Here is a 26,418-nt window from a genome sequence, read left to right on the forward strand (position 1 = left end):
TGTTCTCTAAAGCAGAGCAAGTACCACATAAATGAGGTATAGCATTTGTTTATATTTCTTATTATCTTAGAAATTAAGAATAATTTCATTTGAGAAAACTTTAATATACAGATCAATCAATATTTGAGACTGAATTCATCTTTGTGTTGAATGGTCATTGTTAAACTCCAGGGCTGCAAAGCCTCCAGTGTGCTACTTTCTCATCCCAAAGAAAGAACTTAGGGGACTCAAAGGAGAGAGTTTACATGTTACTCATGTGCTGCTCAGTGATGGGAGGCTGGTACAAAATGGCATTTCAGCCTGTGCCTACAAGCAGGGGGAAATATACACAGGATGGATTGCATGCCAATTGTGCACATGGGTTTCTTCAAATATTTTCTGAGTATATGACCACAACCAATGTTGTCAGGCTTTGATCCCACCTAAAGATTGGAGATAAGGAAAGTGGCCAGTTTCCCTCCTCCTTTCTACTTCAACACATTTTGGGAGTCCTTTCCCAAAGTTCTGTGTTCAATTCAGAAACATAAAGACTTCTAGTCATTGACTATGTTAACCCCAATAGTTATATAATATAGTATAAACACAAGCACCTCAATGGGAAAATGTGAATTTTGTAATACAGAGCCACTTCTGCATCCAAGTGGAAACTGATGTTGCTCCATAGAAGACAAAATGAGGTCAGTTGTTTACTAGTTAATCTTTTCTGTAGCAAAACATCATAATATTGGTGTCTTTAGTCTTTTGTTCACTTTTATCTATAAAAAGGAAGTAATAATAGTATGTATCCTCATAAAAGACTGTTATGGGGATTAAATTTTTAAAATATATACTTGTAAACACTAGAAAAATTTTGATATATAGTAAAATTGTTTTGTTATACAAAATAGTTGGAATAAGTTTTAGTATCTAAGACAATTTCGTACTTTACTTTTCCAAGTTAAGTAAATTTAGGGGTTAGTTATAAATGATTACCACTTATTAGGTATCACTGACCTAAACAAATACAAAAGTCTGCCTTTTTAAAACCTAGAATCTATTGGAAGGAGATACACAAAAAGTACATATAACATAAAATAAATTATACATTATGTCAGGCAACTGGAGAAAGTAAACTGGGAGAGCAAGGCCAAGTGGGATTGAGAGTGAGATGGAGGAAGAAGTACACAGAGACAAGGGTGGCTACATCATCACTGAATGGAGTGGTCACAGTGACCTTGAGTTCTGAGCAAAGATCTGGAGGAAACAGGCATCAAGATATCAGAAGAAGAGCTACCCAGGGAAATGCTTCCAAAAGACAAAAGTGTGGCTTCTGTTCACATTGAGTAAATGTACAGGAGTCCAAGAACATCTACATCACAGACAGAGTGGGGAATCTAATAAGCAAGGAGGTTGAAGAAGACAGACCAAGAACTGTTGTATCAAGGTCAGATCTTCATTTTAAGGACCTATGGCCTATACTCTAAGGGAAAAGATGGGATTCTGTAGTGTTTTGAGTTGATGAATGCCATAATTTGTGTAATGACTAATAGAAATCACTCTGACAAATCTGTTGTGAAAGACAAGGGAGCGAACACTTCGAAGCAAAAACCAGGTAATGAGATTAAAGATGATAGGTACTCTGATCATGAAAAAAGCAGGGGTGATGTCACAAAACAGCCTTTGGATAATAGATATAACCCTATATATTTTTAAATATGTATATATTTATATATATTATACACATAGATATTATATCTATATATATTAGAATGTGAGGTGTGGTTGAAAAAGATAAATAAACAATAATGAGAAGTTTTGAAATCCTTTTCACAAAATGTGAAAAATATTTAGATTATATTTTGACACAGAGGCTTGCAAGTTTTCTTGTAGCAAATATACTAGTACTACTTAAAGTGTCAAAAATGCTACTTGTCTACTGCAGAGAAAGCAAATGTTCTAAATGTACTGATCCTTTAAATTTTAAAAGTGTTACAAATCTGAGGCTTTTCTGGAAACTGAGACAGTGTAGAGATACCCATTTAACCCCAACTTTGGAGACCAAGTGAGAAATATTTCAAATAAGCCACTCAGAGTAATACGCATGGATTTATTAGAAGGGATATGAAAGTGGGAATCAATCTCAAGTGGGAAACAATCTCAAGGGAAAAAGTGGATCCTTTCAGAAAGGAGAGAGATAGTGCATCACTCCTGCCCTTCAGTTTTATAGGAATCCCAGGGATGTTTCCAAAGAGGTCCATACAAGTCCACCTGTTGACTTCTGACTAACAGCAAGACAATATCAGAATTTTGAGTCTCCAACACCATGACCACTCTAGATCACTTTGACCCATGTTCACAGGTTCTAATTGGAACGTTGTTCTTACAGATGTTATGGTTATGGGGAATTATTTTTATCTCCCTGAGTTCCAGGATCTTGTCCCAAGAACCACCGCTTCAGGGTACCTTGGATTCTTTTTATTGGTGTTTCATTTCTTTCTCCTGCAGATAACAGGTAGTTTGCTGAGAAATGTAATGCATTCTGTTTGCTTATGCCAGTGAAGGCTGCAGGTAAATTGTTTCTCAATAGTGACAGTATGTTGGGGTCAGCAAAATGGAACAATTTCCCCAACCTCATGTTCCCACTACTCACATCCGTCCATCTCCTATCAAGAATATAATAGCAGATATCTTGTAAAATTGAATTCGTGATTTATTACTTTCAAAAGCTGATGTTGTAAGTAGGAAACTATTTGCTGTATTGACTGAAAATTAGGTTAAGAAAAGATTAACATGAAGGCAATCTTGCGGAAATATTTCTATCACTGTTTCTATCATTGTGATATATTCTGTTTCTGAAAGCCATGTAAATGATCCCTCTGTAAAAAAATGTACTATTTTATATTTAAAAACTGATAAGCATGCTTTTTCCTAAGAATTAACATTTTTCAAAATACAATGTCATATTTCTTTTTATTACTTTGATCTGTTCTCCCTCTTGGTACTGATAAATTTTTATAACCAAACATTAAAATTACTAAATTTAATGGCAAACTCTTGAAATGCTGACACACAAAATATTTAAAACTTTTATAGATCTTTGATAAGACATTTTTCAATTTCTGAAGTTGTTTTGAAATTTTGATTGATATTTCCCTACTCCAAGTACATATCTTTTAATTTACCTGAAGGCAATTAATCATGGACTGCCTTCTGACATCTCCTGTAAAATACCCTCATACATTAACTTTAAAAAACAGTCTCTGTTTTCCCATTCATTAAAAAAAAATGATACTTTAAGGCTCAAAGCATCACCTGTGTCCTTGTCCTTCATCCTGCATTATTCTTCCTCTGAGTTTTTATAGTAATTGTTCTTTGTATTTTTTTTTCATGTTATAAGCCTCATGGAGTTATTTTAAGTGCCTTTTATCTGTAAACTCTTCAAGCAGAGACTGTGTTTATTTACTTACTTTCCTAGGTTTCAGATTCTTTATTAGCTAAATAATGGTATTTAATTTCTAAATCTTAAAGCATTAAAATGCTAACAGTCAAGAAAATACCTGGTTCCCTTAGTTCTTTTTTTTTTTTTTTTTTCAGGGGGCATGGGCTTCAGAAGTGCTGGGATGGAACCTAGGAACTTGAGCCTGTCTGCTCAGCCCTAGTTTTTCTAACAGTAGCAGCAGTAATATAAGTAGTATATCAGTATTGCTTAGAATTCAACAGGCACTTCCTAAGGCTTGATGCACCTGTTGAATATTAACTACTATTTACTAACTCATGTAAAATTCAAAACAACCTTTTGAAGTGGGTATTATTATTTTTCTTTTTTTTTTTGTATAAAAAAAACAAGCCAAAAAATTCAGTAATTTCTTAAGATATTGTATTGTAATTTTAAGAGATGGAGTTATGATAAGCATCAGCTTCTGAAAACAAGCTCATAAGCATATGCATACTGCCTTTCACTGATTCACCATTAGGATTATATGCTTCTAGAGAGGAAACTGCATTTATTTGAAGCTCCAGGAGTTTCTTTTAATCTCTCAAAAGAGAAAATTTCCAAAGAATGTTTTCTTATACAAGAGGTATAAAATGGAGGGCAATAGATCTGTAACTTTTCAGGAATTAATCATTCTACCTGGAGGGAGGGACCTTCATGCACAGAGAGGTTCTCATAGATAAGGAGCACAGACTATCAAATTCTAGCAGTCCTGACCATTGGCTAGATGACCACTGACAAGACTGAGCTTCAGCTTCCTTACACCATTAAATAAGAATTAACAATCTGTGGATTGTGATATACCCATAAAAATAACACTATGAAAGGCTTGATGAAAAGAAAAATACCTGTACAGCTGGCAAACTAGAAATTTTCATTAGAAAATTCCTTGATACTTAAAGAAACTTCTAGACCTTTGCTCAAAAAGAAACTTCTAGACCTTTGCTCATTTTATCACTCTGTTCTTACCAGTGAATAACAATAAGCTTTTTGTTATTTTTGCTTTGTTTACATTAAGCTATTCAATCCTTAATATTTTCAAGACCTGCTGATTATTCCGTTTCAAAATGCATACAAAATAGGCTTTTATAATCACACCTAGATCAAGTCTAACACGTAAAGAAGATAATATGAAAATTCAAAGGAATTTTATTGCTTTGTCATCAGTGTAGTGATTGATGATAGCTCTTTTGCTATATATGCATTGAAATTATTGATTAGTGCATGAAGAAATTCAAATGAAACATCTGGCATTCATTCAAATACAATTAACAAAATATCAGGCAAACTATTCCTTAAGCAATAAAACATTTAATTATGTTAATATCATCATGTCTAGGGATAATTGTCCTAGATTTGTCTCAAGGTTATTATCATGAATTCAATCTCCTTTTATTTTTCTTCTGCTTTACTTTTCTTTTGGCTTCTCCTCCTTAAACTTATATTTTCAAAACCTCAAAATGACAATGGAACTTAAGACCTAATAGGCTTTGATGGTAACATTCAAAGCAGACAAAGGGAAAGCATGGTGCAAGGAGGCTCTTTCCAAGACCATGTGGGTTGACGAATTGTAATGTCACTCTCATAAATGTTGTATTATATTTTTATAATGCAGAAACTTTAATATGCCTTGTAACTACTACTAGCCTATGAAGAGACTGGAAAGCTTATTATCTGTCAAGGGAAATGATGGAATTAGTTCTTGGTGTAAATTGGTGCTTACCAACACTGTAACATTTCTGCCCTGCTGAGAAATCTCCAAACAATATGTGCTTTGTTAGCCAGGAGAAAAAGTAAGAATATCAAAATAGAAATGTTTTTAAATATTTTTATTCAAAAATCATTTTTTAAAATAATCCAAAAATATTAAGCATTTTAAGTAAGCAAAATTAATGATAAGATTTTGAAGAGATGTATCAATTAGTGTTGACTTCCAATATTTTACTTAAGTTATAAGTTTCCATATGTCCAACTACAAATGTAATTTACCTTTTCTTAATCTACTGAGAAGAGCATTTCATTGTAAATTAGAACTTGGAAAATTTGCTAAGGATACTCAGCAGAGCTTTGAGAATAAATGCTTTCATTATTAGATAAAGTCTGTTTTATTAAATTCATTTTATGTTATTAGAAAAATACATAATTAAATTAGAAAAAATATATAATTAAACAACTACAGGAAACTACTTTTAAAAAGTATTAGCTTATAAAATAAATGGCTTGAAATTATGGTGAGTAAAATACCTTCCTGGCAGTAATTTGTTTCCTGGGAATTGTGTTTTAAGTAAATGTTTAATATAAACGTTAGCAGAAAAAACATATTTGCCATACCAAGTGTGGTTAAAAAAATGCTTCTTTTTCTTTCTGTGGTTTTGGATTTCTCATTAAGCAAATTAAATTAGGCAGTCAGTTATTAAAGTTACAACCATATATCAGATTTTTGACATTTTATATAGGGTCAGGTCCCATATTCAGGATAAATATGAAAAAACTCTGATAATATAAACATAGTTCTTACTTATATTCAACACTTGATCAAAATGAGCAGATTAATCTTTTTTTTAATCTTGCATTTCTAAATGTCTTTGTTTGACTCACAATTTATATAAGTAATGAGTGACATAAGAGTATATAAAATTGTGCAAATAATGAACAAAAATGTATTTGAGTTAAGTATAATATTTCCAAATTAATCAAAAGGGGTCAGAATATTAGACAACTGTCAAACTAAATTTTTAATCTGACATCTAAATTCTTAGAATCATTCAACAATTATGGCAAAGTTTTAAACTAACAATTTAGTCTGAAAATTATTCTTTGATTTACTCTTCTTTATTACAGGCAGTGAGCACAGATCCTGTCCCAGTTAAATTACACTATGACAAATCACATGATCAGGTTTGGGTCCTAAGCTGGGGTACCATGGAGAAGACCTCCCCAACACTACAGGTAAGTACATACCAGTATATTTGAGAAAACAGTGATTTCAAACTTTTAGATAGCTCACTGGATAATGACCATTTTCCTATGCTATGCTTCCATCTTAAAAATGTAGTTTTAACCACAACTAGATCTTCATAGTAAAAGGAAAAAAAAGTTGAGAGTTTTGAGGAAATCATGGGTCATATTCATTAGAGTCTATATTTATATAGAAAAAGAATAATCTATAGTGACAAAGTTGATGTTATTAGGAAAGTAAAGGTAAAAATTCAGTCTACTTTTTGCTGCTGTAACAGAATTCCAAAGACTAGGTAATTTATAAAGCATAGAGGTTTATTTTGGTGCATGGTTCTCAAAAACCACTCCTTAATAACAAATTAATCTATGAATGAATTCATCCATTTTTAATGGCTCAACCAATCACCTCCCAAAGTTCCCACCTCTCAACACTGCTGCATTAGGGTCCACCCAGTTTCCAACACAGGAACATGAGTTTTTGAAGGACACATTTAACCTGTAGCATTACCGTTTAACAATTTCAGTGGTACATGTAAGGTAGAGACCAATAGGATTACAGTGCAGAAGCCTCAGAGCAGATCACCATTTTCTCCAAAAGTATGGTATTTTATTATATTAGACTGCATAATTTTTAATTGGGGGATATGCTGTGCTGTAGTGGTGAGATTTGCTTCTGCTTTGAAGTTGTTTATGTGAGCACTTCACAGACATAGAAAAAAATATGCATTGATCTTGACCCTTTAGTACAATCTTTAGATTTCTGGACTTACAAGTTTAAGAGGAAGCAGAGAGGGAATTGGAAGAAATATTTAGCCCTGGCAACATGCTTTATACTATTTCTTAAATTACCTTGTGATTATACTTCTGCCTTGAATGTGTCTCTCCTTACAAGGCCCTAAATCATTAACCTTCAGTTATTTTTCAATGACATATATTGAGTGCAATAGTTTTACTTCTAGTCTGTTTTCGCTAACACTATTTTTTTTATGTTTCTGAGTTATTGTCAGTGTTACAGTATTTAACTCACAAATGACAGATCTCTTGAAATGAAATATTTTACTGAGCAATCATAATGATGGCTCATTTGATATTCACTGGAAATATATGACATTTGAAACATCCGAAATACAGTATTTCAGTTATCTATTGTACAAATCAAACCACATCAAAATTTGTTGTCTTAAAGAGTGACACCCCTCATAATTCTGTGACATGGCCAACTGGGGAGTTCTGCTGGTATGATCTAGGAGCACTAGTGTGGCTCCTGTTACCTCAGGGTTCAAAATGGGATCACCTCATGCCTATCACAAGGTTCTAGTGTTCATTTGGGTGCCTCCTGCATGCAATTTCTTATTCTTTAAACAAGGATTTTTACAGGACAATGGTTGCAAGTGATAAGAGTGGAAGCTACAGGTCTAGTTAAGGTTTAATTCACCAGAGTTCACATAAAAGCACCTCTGCCCACATCCTTATTAATCAAAGCAAATCATACTGCCTGCCCAGATTCAAGGAGATTGACACAATCTCATGAAGGGAAAAGCATAATATTCCTACTGAATGACTGTGAGAATGTCCTATCAATAAGATAAGTAGGGTATAGTTTTATATATATATATATATATATATATATATATATATATATACATTTTATATACGTATATTTATACATATATTTTCAATAATACTATATTCTTTAGAATCAAACCTTGGTGAAAACTACTTAGATAGGTTAACAACTTTCCAACTGTTATAGTAGTTACTCACAATTGCTTAAGCAAACTTCTTTAATATTTTACACACTAAAAGGGGAAAAAAGAACTTTATAGAAGTCCTGTGTAACTTCCCACACATTTATTCAGCCATGGGAAACTGTTTTTTTTTTTCCTCTGAATACCTAAAACCATTGACATGCTAATAGAATATAGTGAATTTTTAAAATATTAACTAAGTGAGAGTCAAAGGTAAGTCCCACCTAGAAATGTAAAATAAAATATAGAAATTGAGAAGTACCATTCAAATAGTACATATAGAAAGAGTTATTTATATAAAGTTTAATAGATAAATAAACAAATAGGACATATTCTCTAGAACAGAGAATTTTTTTTTCTCAAGTAGTATGTTAGTGTTTATTTCCCAGCTATGTCAACATTAGCCATGAGAAGGATGTTACCCAGCACATACTGTATAGTTGTACCAGGAGAAGAATCTTGGATTATATCTCTGAGTTTTGCTGGGGCTGCTGGCATAGGATAAATATTATTACTCTGGAATATATGGAAATCTTCTCCTAGGATGGGAAATTAATGCCCTAGAATGTCAGCATTTGGCTCAAATGAGATAAATCTCTAATCTCTCAGGAGCAATTTGCCATGACTAGCCTCCCAAGCATTTGTGTTATGCCATAATCCTTTAGCCACATTTGCCAGTTCCTTTGCTCAGAAAAACCTGACTCTGCAGAAATGTCAAAATATACATAGATAATTGTCTCCCAACAGTATTACCAGAAAACATCCACAGAGGAAATGGGATTTAAGATGCATTTGAAAGGGGAAACAGATAGTCCTGTGGAGAAACTGAATTCACAAAATCAGAAGAAACATGGGCAACTCCTCATTTTGACTCTAGTGTTCCCCTGTGATATTGTTAATAGACTCTGGGAAGGGAGATTGATGCTAGAACTAGGAGGGACCTTGTTTTGCCATAATACAGCATATCTTATAATGGTAACTACTGAATCATGAAGGCACAAAAGTATTATCTCAATGATGGTGGATGATTTGGGTTAGGTAGGGCTGTGCGATGAGTTCTGTGTGGTAGGGGTACTGTGAATGAAAACATTGAAGATAGGCACCTCTCCTTCAACTTGGAATACTCAGTGAAAACAGCAGATATCTTGCCAAAGTCCTTGGGAAAACATTATGTGTTGAAGCAAAATTTTAAATTTCTAAGTCACAAAGTCAACAATTTAAACATGGTGATCCTTTCTTTAATGGACTTATAAAAGTTTAAGAGTTAGCAATGAAAAAAAGCCTTTTAAATTAAAACTTAGTTTAGTTGATTATTTTGAATTTATAGAAAGGAAAGTTAGAAAAAAATGATGCTATGATTTTTTGAAAGTTAAAGTGTTTCATATGATTTTGGAGTTTTCATGCTTGTTTTGACAGTTTTGTTCTTATGGATAGGATTTTGTCCTAATATCTGATTTGTAGCAGTTGTAGACTTACATTTATTTTTCTCATAATAGCCAAGTTAACATTTTTATAGAAATTGCTTATGTGTGTATATTTACAATCATGTATCTCTTAATGATGGGCATGTTTTGAAAGCTGCAGAGTTATGTCTATTTCTTTATCATTCACACATTATAGAGTATACTGACAAAAACTAAAATGGCTACAGTGTTATTAAGCAATTTAATTTTAAGGGACTGTCTTTGTATTTGCAGTTTGTTGTTGATTGAAACTGTTATGTATGGCATAACTGTATTTTGTATTTTAAGCAGAAATTGCTCAAAACAAACATCTTTCCTCCCTCCCCCCACTTATTTATAAAAACAAAGGTTTCCATATTGAAAATTAGAAAAACAATCACAAATTTCAGTTTGCCTAACAATATGCTAATTTTGAGGCAAGCAGTAAAGATTCTACGCAAACAAGTGTCAGAAAAAAGTATTTCATCTAAAAACATAGCAAAGTTCATAGTATTAAGAAAATGTATTGCCCAGATCTAAACATTGTGTAATCTGTTTAGGTAATAACTCTGGCCAGTGGGAATGTCCCTCACCACACCATTCATACTCAGCCAGTGGGAAAACAGTTTGACAGAGTGGATGACTTTTTCATTCCCACCACAACACTCATTATCACCCATATGAGGTAAGTGTTGAGTTGAGTTTTTAGATTTCCAATTGTAGTAAGTCACATAAAATTATTTTTAAAATTAATTATAAAGTAAATATACACAACTGGCTTTGTTATATCAGCTTGATGAAATTCTGTTTATCAACATTAGTAATGAATTTCATGCCTAAGAAATAAATTTACAAATGCAATTATATTTTGTTATTTTTATCAATTTAAAAGCTAATATTTTCCATGTTTTCATTAGCGTTCTTCTTAGGCTCTTGAAAAATATTGGCATTTCCTTAAAAATAAATAAATAATTTAAGTGATAGAATCACTTCTCCAAATGGAGAGAATATTGATTTGAACTTTGTATTAGAGAGTTATAGTAATAGAAATCCATTCAAATTTTTTTAGAATTATCTTCAATTAATATAATATTGTATAAAAGTATAGTAAGTTGATATGAAATGTTTACAGTCGGCTCTTTGATAAGACATATCAGCGTTTTCTGTCTCTTCACATATTTACAAGAAGAGAAAAAATAATATTAACCTCTAGTGATATCACCCCAAGTCTTCATAGTAGTGTTTAAATGGTTGAAGAGGAGAAGTGAAAGTATATTCTTTACATGCATGCAATAGGTTCAATGTGTGATTCTGCATTCTTAGATTTAGTTGTCATATCGTCAGATCTTTGCATCTCTTTAGACTCTAAATGACAAATAGCTGGGCTGGAGTCGGAACTAATAATAATTAGAAAAACATCCAAATAATGTGAATAAATAGAAGGCACGATTTTAATTAGTTATACATACTGTAAAAAGATTTAAAATTATGCCTAAGGATTTTTAAACATCTGTATTCCTTTTAGGGATGAGCAGCGGCATAGTGTGTGTTACATTTTTTTATATGTATTTAATTTAGTGAGAATAAAAATGAAATTATATCAATCTTACCTGCACAAGAATCTAATTTTAATTAACAAGGGGAATCATCAAATTTCCTATTGCTTTTCAAAGTAATTATCCTTATTACTATAGTGAATGGTAAGAGTAAAAATTAACATGCTTTTCCAAAAATAAACTGTTACATGTAAAGTATTTTTAACATTATGAAGATTCATTCTACATCAGGAACCTAAGAGATAGATACATTCTTTTCTCCTGCCAATTTCATGTAATATATTTCTAACCAAATTTAGAATGCATGTAAATTCATGTTGCTGAGATCCAATTTTATGAACTGTGTTTTTCAGAATTTGGCGCTACTTTCTGACTGCTGTTTATTTCCTTAGCAAGTAAACGGTCTGGAACACAATATGTGTTTAATTAATGTTAAATTCCTTCCTCTGAACTTGCATCACATGAATGTGCTTTTCTGATAGTTTGTAGCATCCTTATTTCAAATAATATGTATCTTCAATGTCTGAAAAGACCCTGTACAAGTGTTAGGATTTTATATCCTTAATACCTAAAAAAGTAATAGATAATTAATTGAAACTTCTCATAGTAATGGAAATAAAGAAGGAAGAAATTACCACATTGTTTTCTCTAATCTGGTTTAGAAAGAACTGTAGCTACTTCTAATGTACTCGATCTCCAGTGTCCAACACATTACTGGCTCTGTAGCAGTTCTATTTCTAGAATACATGACTTGTGTGGAACTGCTAAACAGCAATAATAAGAATTTATATCTCCTGCCAGACAAATCTAACCCTGAATGCCCTAGCAGCACCATTTGTTATTGGCTGTGGTGACCTCAACTATTTTACTTCCTTTACTTCTGAGGATTGGAAGAAAATAATGTTGGAGTATTAACTTTCTCCATAATAATTAATAATTGTTGTGTAGTCTATCTATAATGCTTATAAGCACAGTGGTTTCTTTGTAATTAGTTATAATTTTGCTTCTCTATTTTTATGTTTTTATTCTCATTTTTCATTCAGTTCTTTTATTTTTATTATTTTTTTTTTCGGGGGGGCTATAAATCCTAGATTTCTTTAGCCTAGATTCTAAGGTAGATCAGAACTGAGAAATTAAGAAAATTAAAAAATGGGTATGATAATTTGCTTTACTATAGTAAAGACTACATTGTGTGTGAGTGGTGACTAAGCTTGACTAAGGTAATGACTTCCGTGTGTGTGTGTGTGTGTGTGTGTGTGTCTTACAAACTGTGAACACATATATACATGTCATATATGCATATACAGACTTTCTTGATATTTATATACATATATAAAACATAATCTCATACACCTTAAATATATGCAATAAAATGCCAAAATAATTTTATAGGCTTACATTAAACTTTGTTAAATATTTTATAATAACTAATCAGTTCACAAAATTTAGGAAGTTCACCTTTTGAAAACATTTGAAACTCTCAACACTTCAAAACTTCTAAAAAAACAAACAAACAAACAAAAAAACCCCACGAACTTTCTTAAAGTCCTAACTCAGGTTCTTTTTGAATTCCTTTAGGGATTGGAGTTTCAGGAAATTAATATTCATGCTCATAATACTGAGAATGAGGGCCTGGTGTTATTCATTCATTCAGCTTCTCCACTGAACTGGGTTCCATTTCCTGAGTGATTCAGCCTAAAGCATATGGTCATTCCTGTTTTATACTACAGAGTAACAATTTATCAGTGAAAATACTCTGTTTTGATCTAAGTAAACTGAAAGAAAAAACTTTTTTTTTTTCTGTCTTTGCCATTGAAATAAGATTATGTGACTCCTAGGCTTGGGATAATCAGATATAGAAATTCCATACAATATTTGAGCTTAATCAAAATATTCCTCAAGGTATTATGTTCTAGACACTGGATCAAGCTTTAGTCCCTGAACTTTTATTTCCTGAAGAAGTTAAATTCAATGAAACTTCCTTGAAGATGAGAAAATTTATCATACTTCTGTCTCTTCAAAAGCTTCCATTATTTGTTGAGCTTTTGAAATGGACTGACTTAATATTGACTAAAAGTTTATTTTTATAAGATCAATAAAACAATGTAGAACATAATTTTACTATAAAAGAGTGTGAGTTGTTAATTTACTTCTTAATTATTCAAGGGAAATTTAAATAAGTTAAAAATAGGTTAATAACAGAGATATTTATCCAAAATTATATTTATTTAAATCATTCTCTAATTTTATCCCTTTTTGTTTTTAAGTAAAAGTAAAATTTTATAGCTTATGATCTATTAATTCATATCAAAATAGTTTCATTGAATATTTAACAAATAATGTAATTATTAATTATTATGTAACATTAGTAATTCATTCCACATTTCAGTATTAGCTAGTCATTTTTAGAATTGCAGTTAGTAGAAAGTTTCCTTTATAAACCTCCAACTTTGACAAGAAATTAAAAAATTATGTACTATAGTTCTATAATTGAAGAGGTTATATAGTACAAATGGAATATATTTTGCACTGCAATGAGAAAAATTAATTGTAATATGAAAAACAGAAGGCAAAATTAAAAGAGAAACTTAAAACTGAAGAGTATGTAATCCTCCTAAGAATCAGTTGTGTTTACTTAATGTAGCAAACATGGAAATAAAAATTCATTATCGTTTTTAATCGTAAGTATTCTACAAATAAGAAAAATGTTTCATTATTCTATTCATAATTTGTATCCCAAGAAGTAAATTATCATACAACCCTGTTGTCAAATTAAATGGAAATTATCATATTGTGTAAATAGATATATTTGAATAGTATGGTAATTTCACTCCTCAAATGGTATGGCTAATGAATGGGAGCTTTAGTAATTCTTATTAGCAATCTTTTGAAATCAGTAAAAAAAAAAATTCAAAGTAATTAAAAAATAAGTTCATTAGTTTTCAGAAACAGTTGTTATAATGCTTGTGTTAAACTTGAAAGCAACTAAATCTCATAAAGCATAGACATTTACATAATTGATTGTTTTATTTTTGGAACCACTCTAAAGAGAGAAAATTTTAAATGTCAATTTCTCTCGTTGTAGTAAGAGTAAACATTAGAGCTTGCTGTGCAGGTGCTCCTAGAGCTTGCATAAAAGAAATGAAAAAACAATAGGTCTACAAATAATATGTCATGTTACCATAGTTTCTTTTAAGGTTTACCAAAGAATTAGAGGGGTGAGGAAAACTGACCTAATAAAAGAAGCAAAGGAGCAGATAGCAGGGGGTGAGGGATGAAATTTTTTCATAATACTTTCCTTTAAAAAAATCTTCAATAATTCTTCCTGAAAATGATATATATTTTGGTTGTCAGGGGATAAAAGTGAGATAGACATGGAGGCCAATGTGGAGCAGAGCAGGGAAATGTGATAAAGCTTACTTCACAATAATAGAAAAGGCCAGAAAGAGTAATCTACAAGTGCAAGAATTAGCAGAAGGCTTTCTTAGGTGATTTTTATAAATGCAAAACATGTTAAAAAGAAAATAACAGCAAGATATTTCGCCTCACTAACATTTGGGCTGGATGGTGTTATCAGTGGAAATTCTTTGTGATTTATGTTGAGTAAAATAATACTGTTGTTACAATTAAAACAGGTACCACTGGATGAAAGATAAAGATATTATTTATAGCTTGTCTTTGGAATCACTTGTAAATCATGCTTTTTTTCCTTTTCCTCTCTAATACCTCCAGATTAGAATTCAAGTAGAAACAAATTTAATTCCACCGGGCTGAGATATGCCATTGTCAATTGGCACAGAAGACGCTCACAGTAAATACGAGGAGGGGAGGATTTTTGAGTTGGGTGTCTAATCCCAGGACTAGTGCTATAAGTAGTCAGGAATGGTCACAACTAGGGTGTTGCTATTTGAGATGCTTTGAAGAGTTTGCCTTAAAACCATTGCTCCACTGAAATTTGATCATGTTTCCCTTTAATTTCAAATCACATATCCATGTCTTTGGGTTTTATTTATATGGAAATAGATTTTTAAAGTGTTCCTATTTTTTGAGAGGAAGAATCAAGAAGGTCAGTAAACACCCAGTGAGAAGCCAGCACATTATGAGTTACTTATGAGTAAGCCAACACATTAATATAAAATCCTGAAAATGCCAGTTCCTACACTTTTCTTCTTCTCTGGACTTGACCTGTTAAGCAAAACAAGTGAAAAAATAGACAACTACTGTTCAAAGTATTTTCTTATAATATTACTCCTGTCCCTTCTACATACCCCAAAACAATGTTGGTCTGGACCAAACAACTGAGATTGGGTTACCCTTCCAGTTAATGGGCTATAAAGGACGAGGGTAGCTGGAAGGCACTCCTTTAGGATCCCCAAAGCATAAGGAGTACTGAGTGTAAAAGTCCTTGCTGCCAAACAGGGCAGAAAGACACTGCATACTTATCTGGTCCCAGATCCATCATAGTCCTAGTACATCCAATGGCTTTCGCTGCACTGCAAGTGATGCAGTAAACCCAGATAGGAAGCAGTAGCGGACACTTCTCACACAGTCCAGAGACTATAGCACATTTTTTCTCTTATAAATTATAGCAAGGAAATGATTAAGAAGGGACTGGGTTTGATATATGTTTCCTTAAAGCTCCTTCAAGGGAAAAATAAACACTCTGTGAAAGTGGAAGTTGAAGCAAAGTATATCATTCCCCTTCATATTTTATCAAATCTGTTAAAGCAAAAATTATATATATCACTAGCCATATATCAAGACAACTCTACTGTTGCGACTTGATTCATGGAAGGCCAGGTGGATGGAAATACAATTTTAGCACTCAAAGTGTCTGTTTACATTGAAATTTTAGCATATCAGCAAGTGAAAATATCAGTTGTTCAAAGGCATTTTGTTTTTAAAGTATAATTCCAGGATGCTAAGCATCAAAATTAGTTTAAAAAAATTTTAAGATAAAAATTTTATAAAACTACAATTCATTGAAATGCTTCCCCCTCCACTTAACCTACATTCATCCTTGTATGATAATTCAGCTCACAAAGAAAAATTAACAAACAACAAGAGTTCTAAATATTCCAGGAACCAAAATCTGTCTTTATGCTATAACAATTTTAATTTCTTCTTCAGTCTCTTGTCCATTCCAGACCAAAGTAAACTTTGGATTGACAAGATCTATTATCTCAGGGGATCCTTACATCTCAGAACCGGGTGCACTGGCTGGAAAAGAAAAGACGTTCATAAATAGTTTATTAAACAAAAAATACACATACATTTCTATGTCTGGGTGCACATACAACTGCAAATCACTACTGGCAAACATTTCAATATTCTTATATGGGTGCAAAGCTCAGACTACCTAAACATTTGTCGACTTTTTCCATCTTATTTCTAAAGAAGTAAAAACTATACCCTTCAAACTTTGATCTATGATAACCATTCTTATTCTTTTCCATTATAGTTACTGGATTTGCTGTTATTTTATGCAGTGTTTTCAACCTTCTTTAGCATATTAATGCAGTCCACACATTGAGTGTAAAATGATTAGAAACAGAAAAACATGGAGTGCTTGCAGAGAAATTGTGTATGCAAGTTGTTTGTTATCTTCATTACTTCTTGAATTAAAAAGCACCATCAACTTTGCTTGTTAGTCTGTTCTCTGTATTAACATGGATCTTCTTTATCTGAGCCTTGTAAAAAAGAGTACAGTGCCCAAAGAGGATAAACCAAATAGACCAGCAAAACTTTCTACAGATTTTGTTAGTCAGATTAGTAGCTGTATTTGTTGTGGAATATTTTTGTTGTACATGAAAAAAAGTTGGATTTAAAGAGCACACTATTATTGAAATACAGAGATTTCAATATTTTTAAAGGAAGCATTTTATACAGGTATTATTAGTAGACTCTAAGATCTAGGATTTAATATAGCCTTTAAGTAGACTCACTCAACAGCACTTTTACTGAAGGAATCAATGGAGCACTAATAACATGTAATTTAGAAACACTTCACATTGAAGATCTGACTCTTGAGTTTTATTATGCAAAGTAAAATCACTCTTATTTCTTCTCTCAGAGGTCCTTAAGCTAACTCATCAAGGTGTTCAGTAAAACATAGAACCTTGTGTTTGACAGGAACTAGTATTCTACTTAAGAGACATCTATAGTGTAAGTAAATAATAAATTTCTGATTATTTTTTCTCTTTCTCACATGATTTTGGTGTTGCCCAAAATGGTAAATTAAACTTATTTTACAGGTAAATTATTTGGTTGCAGACATCACTTGTTTCTGTTTGCTAAGCAGTGCAAATACCCTCAACTCATTTGAGATAAGCGAAGGAATATAGCTGCTCTTCAATTTATGCCTAGTTTATTTCCCAATAAAACTTTGGCAAGTTGAAAATATCATAAATAAAAATTTTGTTTAACACACCCAAAATTATGGAATATCATAGCTTAGCAACACAGAGCACTGTAGCATATTGGTTGTCTTCCCTTGTAAGCATGGCTAATTGGTAGCTGGGGCTCACTGATATGTCTAGCATCATGAGAATTAATCATAGCACCTGCAACTAGCCTAGAAAAAGATCAAGATTATAAAATTTGAAGGATGGTATTTCTACTGAATACATGTTGCTTTTGCACCATACTAAAGTTGGAAAATTGTAAGTCTAGCCATCAGGAGTTAGGGAACGCCTGTATATCAGAAGTTTAGATGTTTTGTAATTTGTATATCAAAAAGGAAAAAAAAAGAACTCACTGTGAAAACTTGACCAATTTCTCATATGAATTTAATTTGCATGGTGCAAGGCCTATTTCATACTTTTGCTTATTAGAGTAGGTATAATATTATTAATCAAGCATGTGAGCTTTAATAAATTCTCATAAAATTTGTGTAAAGAAAAAGAAAAACTGAAGTTCTAATTCTTTATATCATTAAGTGGATATATATTTTCTTAAAATATATATATATTTTAAGAAAAAGTACATGATGTACTTCACTATAACATCTGATTATTATGTTCATGAATTTTTTTCTTGAAGCAATTTTCATTTAAGTGTTAAATCTTTAAGGGTTGGATGTGTAGCTCATTGATGGAACACTTTCCTATCATGTATGAGACCCCAGATTATATCCCCAGGAATGAAAAAAAATTTTTTTAAATTTTAATTACATATAAAACATATAAATACATATAAACACACACATATATATTTAAAATACATATATACATATATATATACATATATAGACATATAATACAGATTTTTTTTCTTGAATTAAAGATTTCTACTGTGGCTCAGCATAGCAATAGAATTAAATAAAATTTTTCTTTCAGAACACATGTGTAAATTAATGATAAAAATAAATAAAACATTTTGGAAAATTTCTGTGGATGAGGCTATATATTCACATATGTATGTGTATATATACATGTAAATTTAATTATATTTTACTATAAATGCAAAATTTAATTAAATAAAAAATTAGTGTGATGGTGGTTGTGTATGGGGTGTCTTTGGATAGGCAAAATTGGAGAGATTTTATTCATTGTGAATTCAACTTAGTTAACATTTTGCTGTATTTTAATGTAATTATAAATCTGTGAATGTAGCCTCACTATAGTTAGTATGGAGAAAAAAAAATGTAAGTTATTTTGAGTCAATCAAGAATATTTAGCCAAACACATGCCTTTTTATCCTAAATGTCATTTCATTCAAGTATATTCACTTGCTAACATTTACTTGTAATGTTACAGTCTTTTTATTTCTTGCTTCCCTTTTTGAAAAAACAATTAGGCAATAAAATGGTCAGGTTTGGAGTCCTTAAGATTTGGTTAAAATAATTAAATACATGAAAATATGTCCATGAGCCTTTAAAATCAACTTATTAGGATAAGTAATTCATATGAAAAAATTGTCTATTAAATCTAACATGACATATATCATGAATACACATACTCAACCTAACCACATGAATCTATTAGGAACATTAACATTAAACGGTCACAGTATTATCCTTTGGTGGGTACACCAGCACATATAAACTACAGAATGAATAGAAGCAGACAGCTTCAGAAGAAATAAAAATGAAAGTTGTAAAGCACCTCTTAAAACTGTTTAAGTGGGGCTAGGGATAAAGCTCAGGCAGTAGAGTGCTTGCCTCACATGCACAAGGCATTGGATTCAATCCCTAGTAACACCAGAAAAAAAAAAAAAAAAAACTGTTTAAGTGGGTGAGTTTTGCTTAAAGATTCCTTTGTATTTATTTGGACTGAAGCTGATTCCATTTTTTTTCTGTAGTATGGAAACTTTTCCTTTCTTATCTAACCCCAGTTGTGGTGGGGAATGTTTTGGGGAGTGTGACAAAATATTTATGGATTGTTTTCTCTATATTGAAAGGTCTTTTAAAATAAAATGGTATAAAATTACACTAATATTTTATGGCATATGCAATGAAGTAGTTACTAATTTACCTGAAGCCTAGAAAATCCTAAAATAACACAGACACATACGCATACATATATATGCATGTATATACATATATATATATTTTGATAGTATAAATTAAGAGAATTCACCAATTTTGAGTGATGGTAAATGTTGTTTATATTTTAAATTAATCAACACCTCTGTTGCTTAATTTCCATTTTAAAACTGTTATATGTATGAACATCAAGTATATAGAATGATTTGAAATTCTAAATAATTTTTATTGAAAAACTTGATTAAACAATGTAATAGATATATGAGAATAATTTTAGGATGGGTCATGTGGGAAAATAATGGAAGAAATACTTTCAGTAGATCATAGATTTTCATCTTTACATTGGCTTCTCATTTCTTGAATATAGGCTTTGTCTGGCAATGTTTTCCATCAAAAATCTATGCCTTCATTTAAATATTTATTCACACCAGGAAATAGTTTTATCTAATTTGAAGACATATTGTTGGACAGTAATGACTTTTTAAAGATACAAGTAGGCAGGAATAGAAACCATTTAGCAATAGATAGTCCTTTTGAAAAGTACATTATTTTACTAACTTAGTATTTTATGTTTTGTGAAATTTAAGAGATATCCTATAATAAGCATCATCATTATCAGAAGGAGCCTTGTGAAATGGAGGTACATTTTTCTATTTATTATCTTTTTTGTCTCCTGATTTTGGCTAGTTTTCCCTACCAAAATGAAATGAAAATATGTTGATAATTCTTTTGATACTTACTTCTACCACTAATCTAATATTAAATTGATTTATGTTATCATCTCTTAATATTTTAAAATACTCAAAAACTATTTAGGGCCAAAACAACATTTGGCTTTACAGAAGTAAAATAAATTATACACATGTATTCTTCCAATTAAAAGGGTCATTTTTTAAAATATCAAATTCATTTGAAAACATTTATTTTTCCTGTATTTTGCAAGCAAAACAAAAATAATGAAGTTCAAATCTTATTCTAAATCTATAACATGAATAATTTAAAGAAATACACTTTTTATTATGAAATTCAGTGATTTCAGAAGTCATGTATCAAAATAAATCAGGAATTGAAGCAGGAAATAAATGAATGAAAATATTAAAGTGAACCAGATATATGAGGAATTTAATGGATATATAGGTAGTGTACAACTCTTTATTGTTATTATCTAATGTTGAGTTTCAGAAGTAATTTCTAATTTTCTTTCTATTTACCATCAGTTATCAAAGTTTTTCTCTATAATTTTCTAATTTTTATATATAATTAAAGTCTGAGTTTACTTATCTGAGCTTAAGTATCTCACATCTTTATAAGTTGTATTGTTCAATTGTAGATTTTTTTCTTATCACTATAATTATATATGTGTTAATATTAATTAACATACTTTGAACACTTTAGGCACTGAGCTAAGCAATTTTAAAGCTCTACCTCCTTTAAAACTAGCAGCTACATGGATTTTTATCCCTCTTCTGCATATGGTGAATCACTTATGAGTGCTGAACCAGCTATAAACTCAGTTCTGTCTCAATGTTTTCTCAATACTTACTACATTATAGTATTCAAGTTCTTTCTTCATTTCCAGAGCAAAACCCAATGACTGATGCACTCTACAAATTATCTAAAGGCAATCTTTGCAACATTCCCTCCTCTCCCTTTCATGTAAGACTGCTACAACAAACTCAGTTTCTCAAAACTATACTACACCCTATTTTCTTGCCTGTTTTTATGTGCAGAGGGCATTGTTTCTTTAATCTCTATTACTGAATTCTTTAAGGCCAATTTTGAAGCCACTATTGATAAAATTTACCATTTTTCTATTTAAAATCCCCTTGGTATTTGCATTATTTCTAAACTACATGAGTTGCAATTGGTAGTAAGGATATAAAACCATATTGATATAGGTTGGCTACTGATTCTTTAGCTCCTTTGGGTCCTTTAACAAGGTATTTAATATCTCTTAGATCAGTTTGATTTTCCTCTTCCAAAAGTAAATGGCTTTAGAAGGGACAGTGAAAAAATATGCTATGATATCTGTAGTCCCTAAAGACCCTGCAGTAATTTTTGTAGTCTGCTCATGTCTAAATTCATAAAGTTTGTTTATTAATGTCTCACAGACAAAGCACTTAGGTGAACTTCTTTACCTCTCACTTTGTTAATATAATTAACTCTTTTCTGCTTTTCCATACTTCTCATTTTTCATACTTCAATTTGCCAAACATGGAAACACTAAGTTTCTCTTCATTTGCTGTATCTATGATACTACAACACCACAACAGAAAGAAAAGGAATACTTCCTATTGTATACACGTTTAAGTGAGAACTACATTGGTCACCTATTTTGGCAGTCTTATATTCAAATGTTCATCTGCACATATGGTACAACCAAGAGGACTAGAAAAGCCCCTATATTTTCCTCTTTTCACTTAACTACTCATTTTATCTAACATACTCTTTCTGATTCTCATTTAGCTCCTCTTAATTTATATTAACTTCCTGGCCAAACTCAAATGCATTCTAATTTATAAGACTTTTCCTGTTCACCTAGTCGATCATGATAGCATTCTTCTTGGAACTTACTCTTGTTGACGGCATCCAAATCTCATATCAACTGTGATCATACTTAATTAATTTATTCAGTAAGGTTACATTAAACATTTATTATTTACAAGCCAGATGCCATTCCAGTTTCCAATAATAAAAACTGAGTAGAGATTTTGTGTTATTTTGCTATAGTGCTATATCAATATCATTGTAGTTTCATAAAAATTTTAAAATAAAAAGTTTCTTTGGAACTCTAAGGATACAGATCTCAATTTAGTTGACAGTGTGATTTCAAGCAAATAAAACTGTGGAATGAACTCATTTTTACAAATGTGTGCTAAGGATTCAGCCTTCCTCTTTGTAGGTCTGTGACTTTTGCACACATTTCACTTACTAATGGACTAAGTAGAGCTCCTGGTAAAGGCATTGGTTAATAAGTCCCTAAATTGCCTCTGACCACAAGAAGTCATTGGTTCAGGCACAGGCATATTATCCACGAAGGGCCCTCAGGTGGCAATAAGACTTTTGGAAAGAGGTTCTTGTTTTAGACCTTCAGAAGATGGCAATCCCTAGCTGAGCAGCTATTTTCACCTTATATTAAACCTGATTTTGATGCCAAAAAATGGTACACAGCCAAACTGTAGACCAAAATTCAAGTACGATTGAGTTGGTCCTACTTCAGAGTTTCTACTTGTGAGTCTCCAGATTCCTTTTGGTTTAAAATGTTTGAATTTGATTTTTTTGTAAAATAAAGAGTCTAATATTTGAATTCCTTATGTGTGAAACATCCATATTATCCACTTTACACTTTTTGCAATGTCTGGCACACAATAGATTAGTTCTTTGCACAAAATAGACTACAAACAAATGCACTCGCTCTTTTTCCTTGAATTGTTTGTTGTAGTGTCTTCTATAGTGATCTTAGTAATTATAAATCAGTAAATTTTTATTAAAAAAATAGTATATCTAGGATACTTTCTGAATACCTGGCTAGCATGGTGACTTTCCAAAAAAGAAAAAGGTACAGTAAGCTAAATCACAATTTATAGCTAATATAAAATTTCTCTTGGCTTGAGGTGCTATGGAGACAGGGAATTGACACTTATCAGTCACTTATGTAACACCATACGGTGGCAGCTCATGTAAAACATACTTGGGTCACTTGAGTCAGCTCAAGAGTAACACCAGACCTATAGAGTTGCCAACAGTGAAAAAAAGTCTTCTCAGTGTCTAAAGTATAACAGATATAGATTGGGGCTGCTGGTTTACTCAATCTGAGTATCTAACTCTGTGGCTTGTAAAAATCCAGCTTTTTTTCTAAGTTCTGTTTGAAAATGAGAAAAATGAGTTTTTCAGGTGAACTGAAGCACACTTATTTTTGTATAGCTTAAAATAGTGATTTGTGAATTGAGAAGTTTCAAAGGGAAGGTGGTTTTCTATGTTGTTGAGGAAATACAAGGAAAAGGCTTTTACTGGGTGAACAGGAAACAAAGAAAATAATTATATACATGCCTTCTTTGGTCTATTCCTTTGGAAAGTTTCTCTTTAAGTTGGTCGGAAGCTTCTTATTGGTTGATCTTGAGTTTTATTTTTGTCTAACACAGCAGATAATGTAGATAATAGCCAAAGTTAAGTTTTATTTATGTTAGTCAGTAGCCTAAGTTAAGTTTTGATTGTTTGCAAATCAAGCAAAGACAAGAGGTATCCATGGCATGACTAGATTTGTCTGCTTGGGGGGTCTTAAGCCTGGTCTCTATTTTATTTTAACACTGCTAATAAGAGAAAACTTATTAGGATTTTCCTCAAAGGGAAAATTTTTTTATTCTAATTTATGATTTGACTTAAACCAGTAATCAATCAAAACCTTTGACACTGGAAATATTAAGCTTTAGAGAAACTATTTTTTTCCACTCAGGTAGATTACATTATAAATGTTCCATATTGCATGCATATGATTTTTGTCCTTCATGCAATTTTGAAAATGCTCCAGGAAACATTTACTCAGTGAAATTTTATTTCATTTTTTCCCTAACTCAGAGCAAAATGTATTTGAGTGAATATTTCATTGGCTTCTTGGTTTGTTTTTTGTCATCAATCTAACTTACAGAATTTTGAATAGATTAAGATTATAGGTTAGTTAGAAACTCACTTCATATTAGCCACCTCATGGATAATGAGGAAAAAGAACAAAATCATCTGCAATTGACATTGAATACATTTATCAAACAATCTATAACATTTAAGAAGTCTTATTAATTTTAATTTGGTGTTTATATTGATGTTATAGAAGAAGAGATAATATTCTTTAGCAAATAAGATATGAGAAGAGGTTCAAAACCTAGGATTCTTTTTGTTCTTTTCTTATCAATCACAAACACTCATATTCAAATTCTGTGATTACTTTCATCAAAGATCATATATTGTTCAGAAATATTCAGAGATAAAGCATTCTATAACAAAGATGGCATGAAAAACTTCTAAATAAATTTCTGTTAAATGGAATACTAGATGATTTTTTTAAATATCAGTATCAAAGTAATCAGATAATAATCCTGTATACTTGTTATGTAATAAATATCATTAAGATAAATTCTTGAACAGTCTCAACATTTATTAATCAGTGTATTAGGAGTATGTTATATACTCAAAAAAACAGAAGAAAGTGGTCTCTCCTAGTTGCATCTGTTGTGCTCAATGTGTGCCACTTTTCTACAACTGTAAACATCAATTCTGTAGTGTAATTCCCCTCAATTCCTTTGAAGTTAAAAGCTATTAGTAGCTGAAATCACAGCTATGATGGAGACCTTTATTTCCTCAAGGCTGAAAGGGAAATGTGGCAAAAATAATAATCTCTAAAATAAGAAACCATTGAGATGTGAGTGCTGACAGGTCCAAAGGCAGGTGAATGTTTAAAAGAGAATGACCAGGTCAGCAGCATGGTGGAAGATCATTAGGAAACTCAGAGCAGCATGAGAGAAGTAAGACAGAACCCTATTATGCTGGAAAATGAGGTTGTCAGAGACTTTCTGTAGGTGTTAGGAGGAAAAAATCTTAGTCAACAAGTCCAGGTATGTGATATTATTCTCATCGTTTTCAGCAAAAGTAGATGTAACAAAGACCTGTTATGTTAGTGAATTCCTTACATGCTCAATAGTGAAATGTTTCATTTCACGAGCTTTCTGTGGAATGTTATAGCCATTCTCTTTTCTGCTCAAAAAGGAAAATTAAATAATAGTCTTGAAATACAAAATCAACTTATAGTACTCCATGATTCTAATAATATTACCATATATTGCATTGTTTTATATTATCTATTTTTGTCAGGACCTGTACCTTCAAAAAATCATAATAATAGCCAGAGGCAGTGGCCCATGCCTATAATCTTAGCAGCTCAGGAGGCTGAGGCAGGGGAATCACAAATTCAAAGCCAGCCTCAGCAACAGACACCTACAGAAAGTCTCTGACAACTTCATTTTCCAGCAATAACTCAGTGAGTAACTCAGTGAGACACTGTCTCCAAATAAAATACAAAATAGGGCTGGGGATGTGACTCAGTGATCAAGAGCCCCTAAGTTCAATCCCTGGTACCAATAAATAATAATAATAATAATAATTATTATTATTATTAATCTTCAGTCATTTATAGGAAATGCATCTAACCAGGAAATGAGACCATGCTGAATTCAGAGAAAGCTCACTTTGGCAGAATTTACCTGAAATTCTCCTTATATTCACAAAAGTGTATCTCTGCAGCTTGGTTCATAAAAGATTTAATTTTGAGTAATAAAAATTAGAAACTTTTATTTCATTTCAAATTACCTTCCTTCTCTATATATTTGTATATCCTTACATATGTATGTGTATTAAGTAATCAGGACTTACATTGACCACCAAGTTGTCATACATTCCAGTTGATTGGTGATTATAACTTACTGATTGTCTCATATTTTTAATATCACTTCACAAATAACTTATTTTTATTAAATGGTCAGTCTTTTTATGTATCACATGATTTAACTCATTATTTATTATAATAGCCATACTACTTCCATTTCATGAACTAAGAAAGACATTCAGAGAACTTAAAGGGATTATACATATGGTCATGACATTGTGGATCTGGGAAACAAACTTTTGTGTGTGTCTTCCTGTCTTCTAAAGCACTTTGTTCTGCTGTGTCCACTTTGTGCCTCTAACTTGGCCACCTGTAACAAAAACA

General features: G+C 31.5%; 1 protein-coding gene across 4 annotated transcripts in view; it reads left to right on the top strand.

The window, feature by feature from the left end:
* The window catches only part of Fstl5 (follistatin like 5), a 757,510-nt gene that overhangs the window by 677,433 nt on the left and 53,659 nt on the right, over window positions 1-26,418 (top strand). For all 4 annotated transcript variants that reach the window (XM_040293119.2, XM_040293117.2, XM_040293120.2 and 1 more), the window contains 2 exons: window positions 6,314-6,421; window positions 10,181-10,305. In XM_040293119.2, coding sequence (XP_040149053.1) covers window positions 6,314-6,421; window positions 10,181-10,305 — 233 coding nt within the window. The remainder of the gene's footprint in view (window positions 1-6,313; window positions 6,422-10,180; window positions 10,306-26,418) is intronic.

This window comes from Ictidomys tridecemlineatus, chromosome 9 (genome assembly GCF_052094955.1).
Source record: "Ictidomys tridecemlineatus isolate mIctTri1 chromosome 9, mIctTri1.hap1, whole genome shotgun sequence".
In the NCBI taxonomy this organism is placed as follows: domain Eukaryota; kingdom Metazoa; phylum Chordata; class Mammalia; order Rodentia; family Sciuridae; genus Ictidomys; species Ictidomys tridecemlineatus.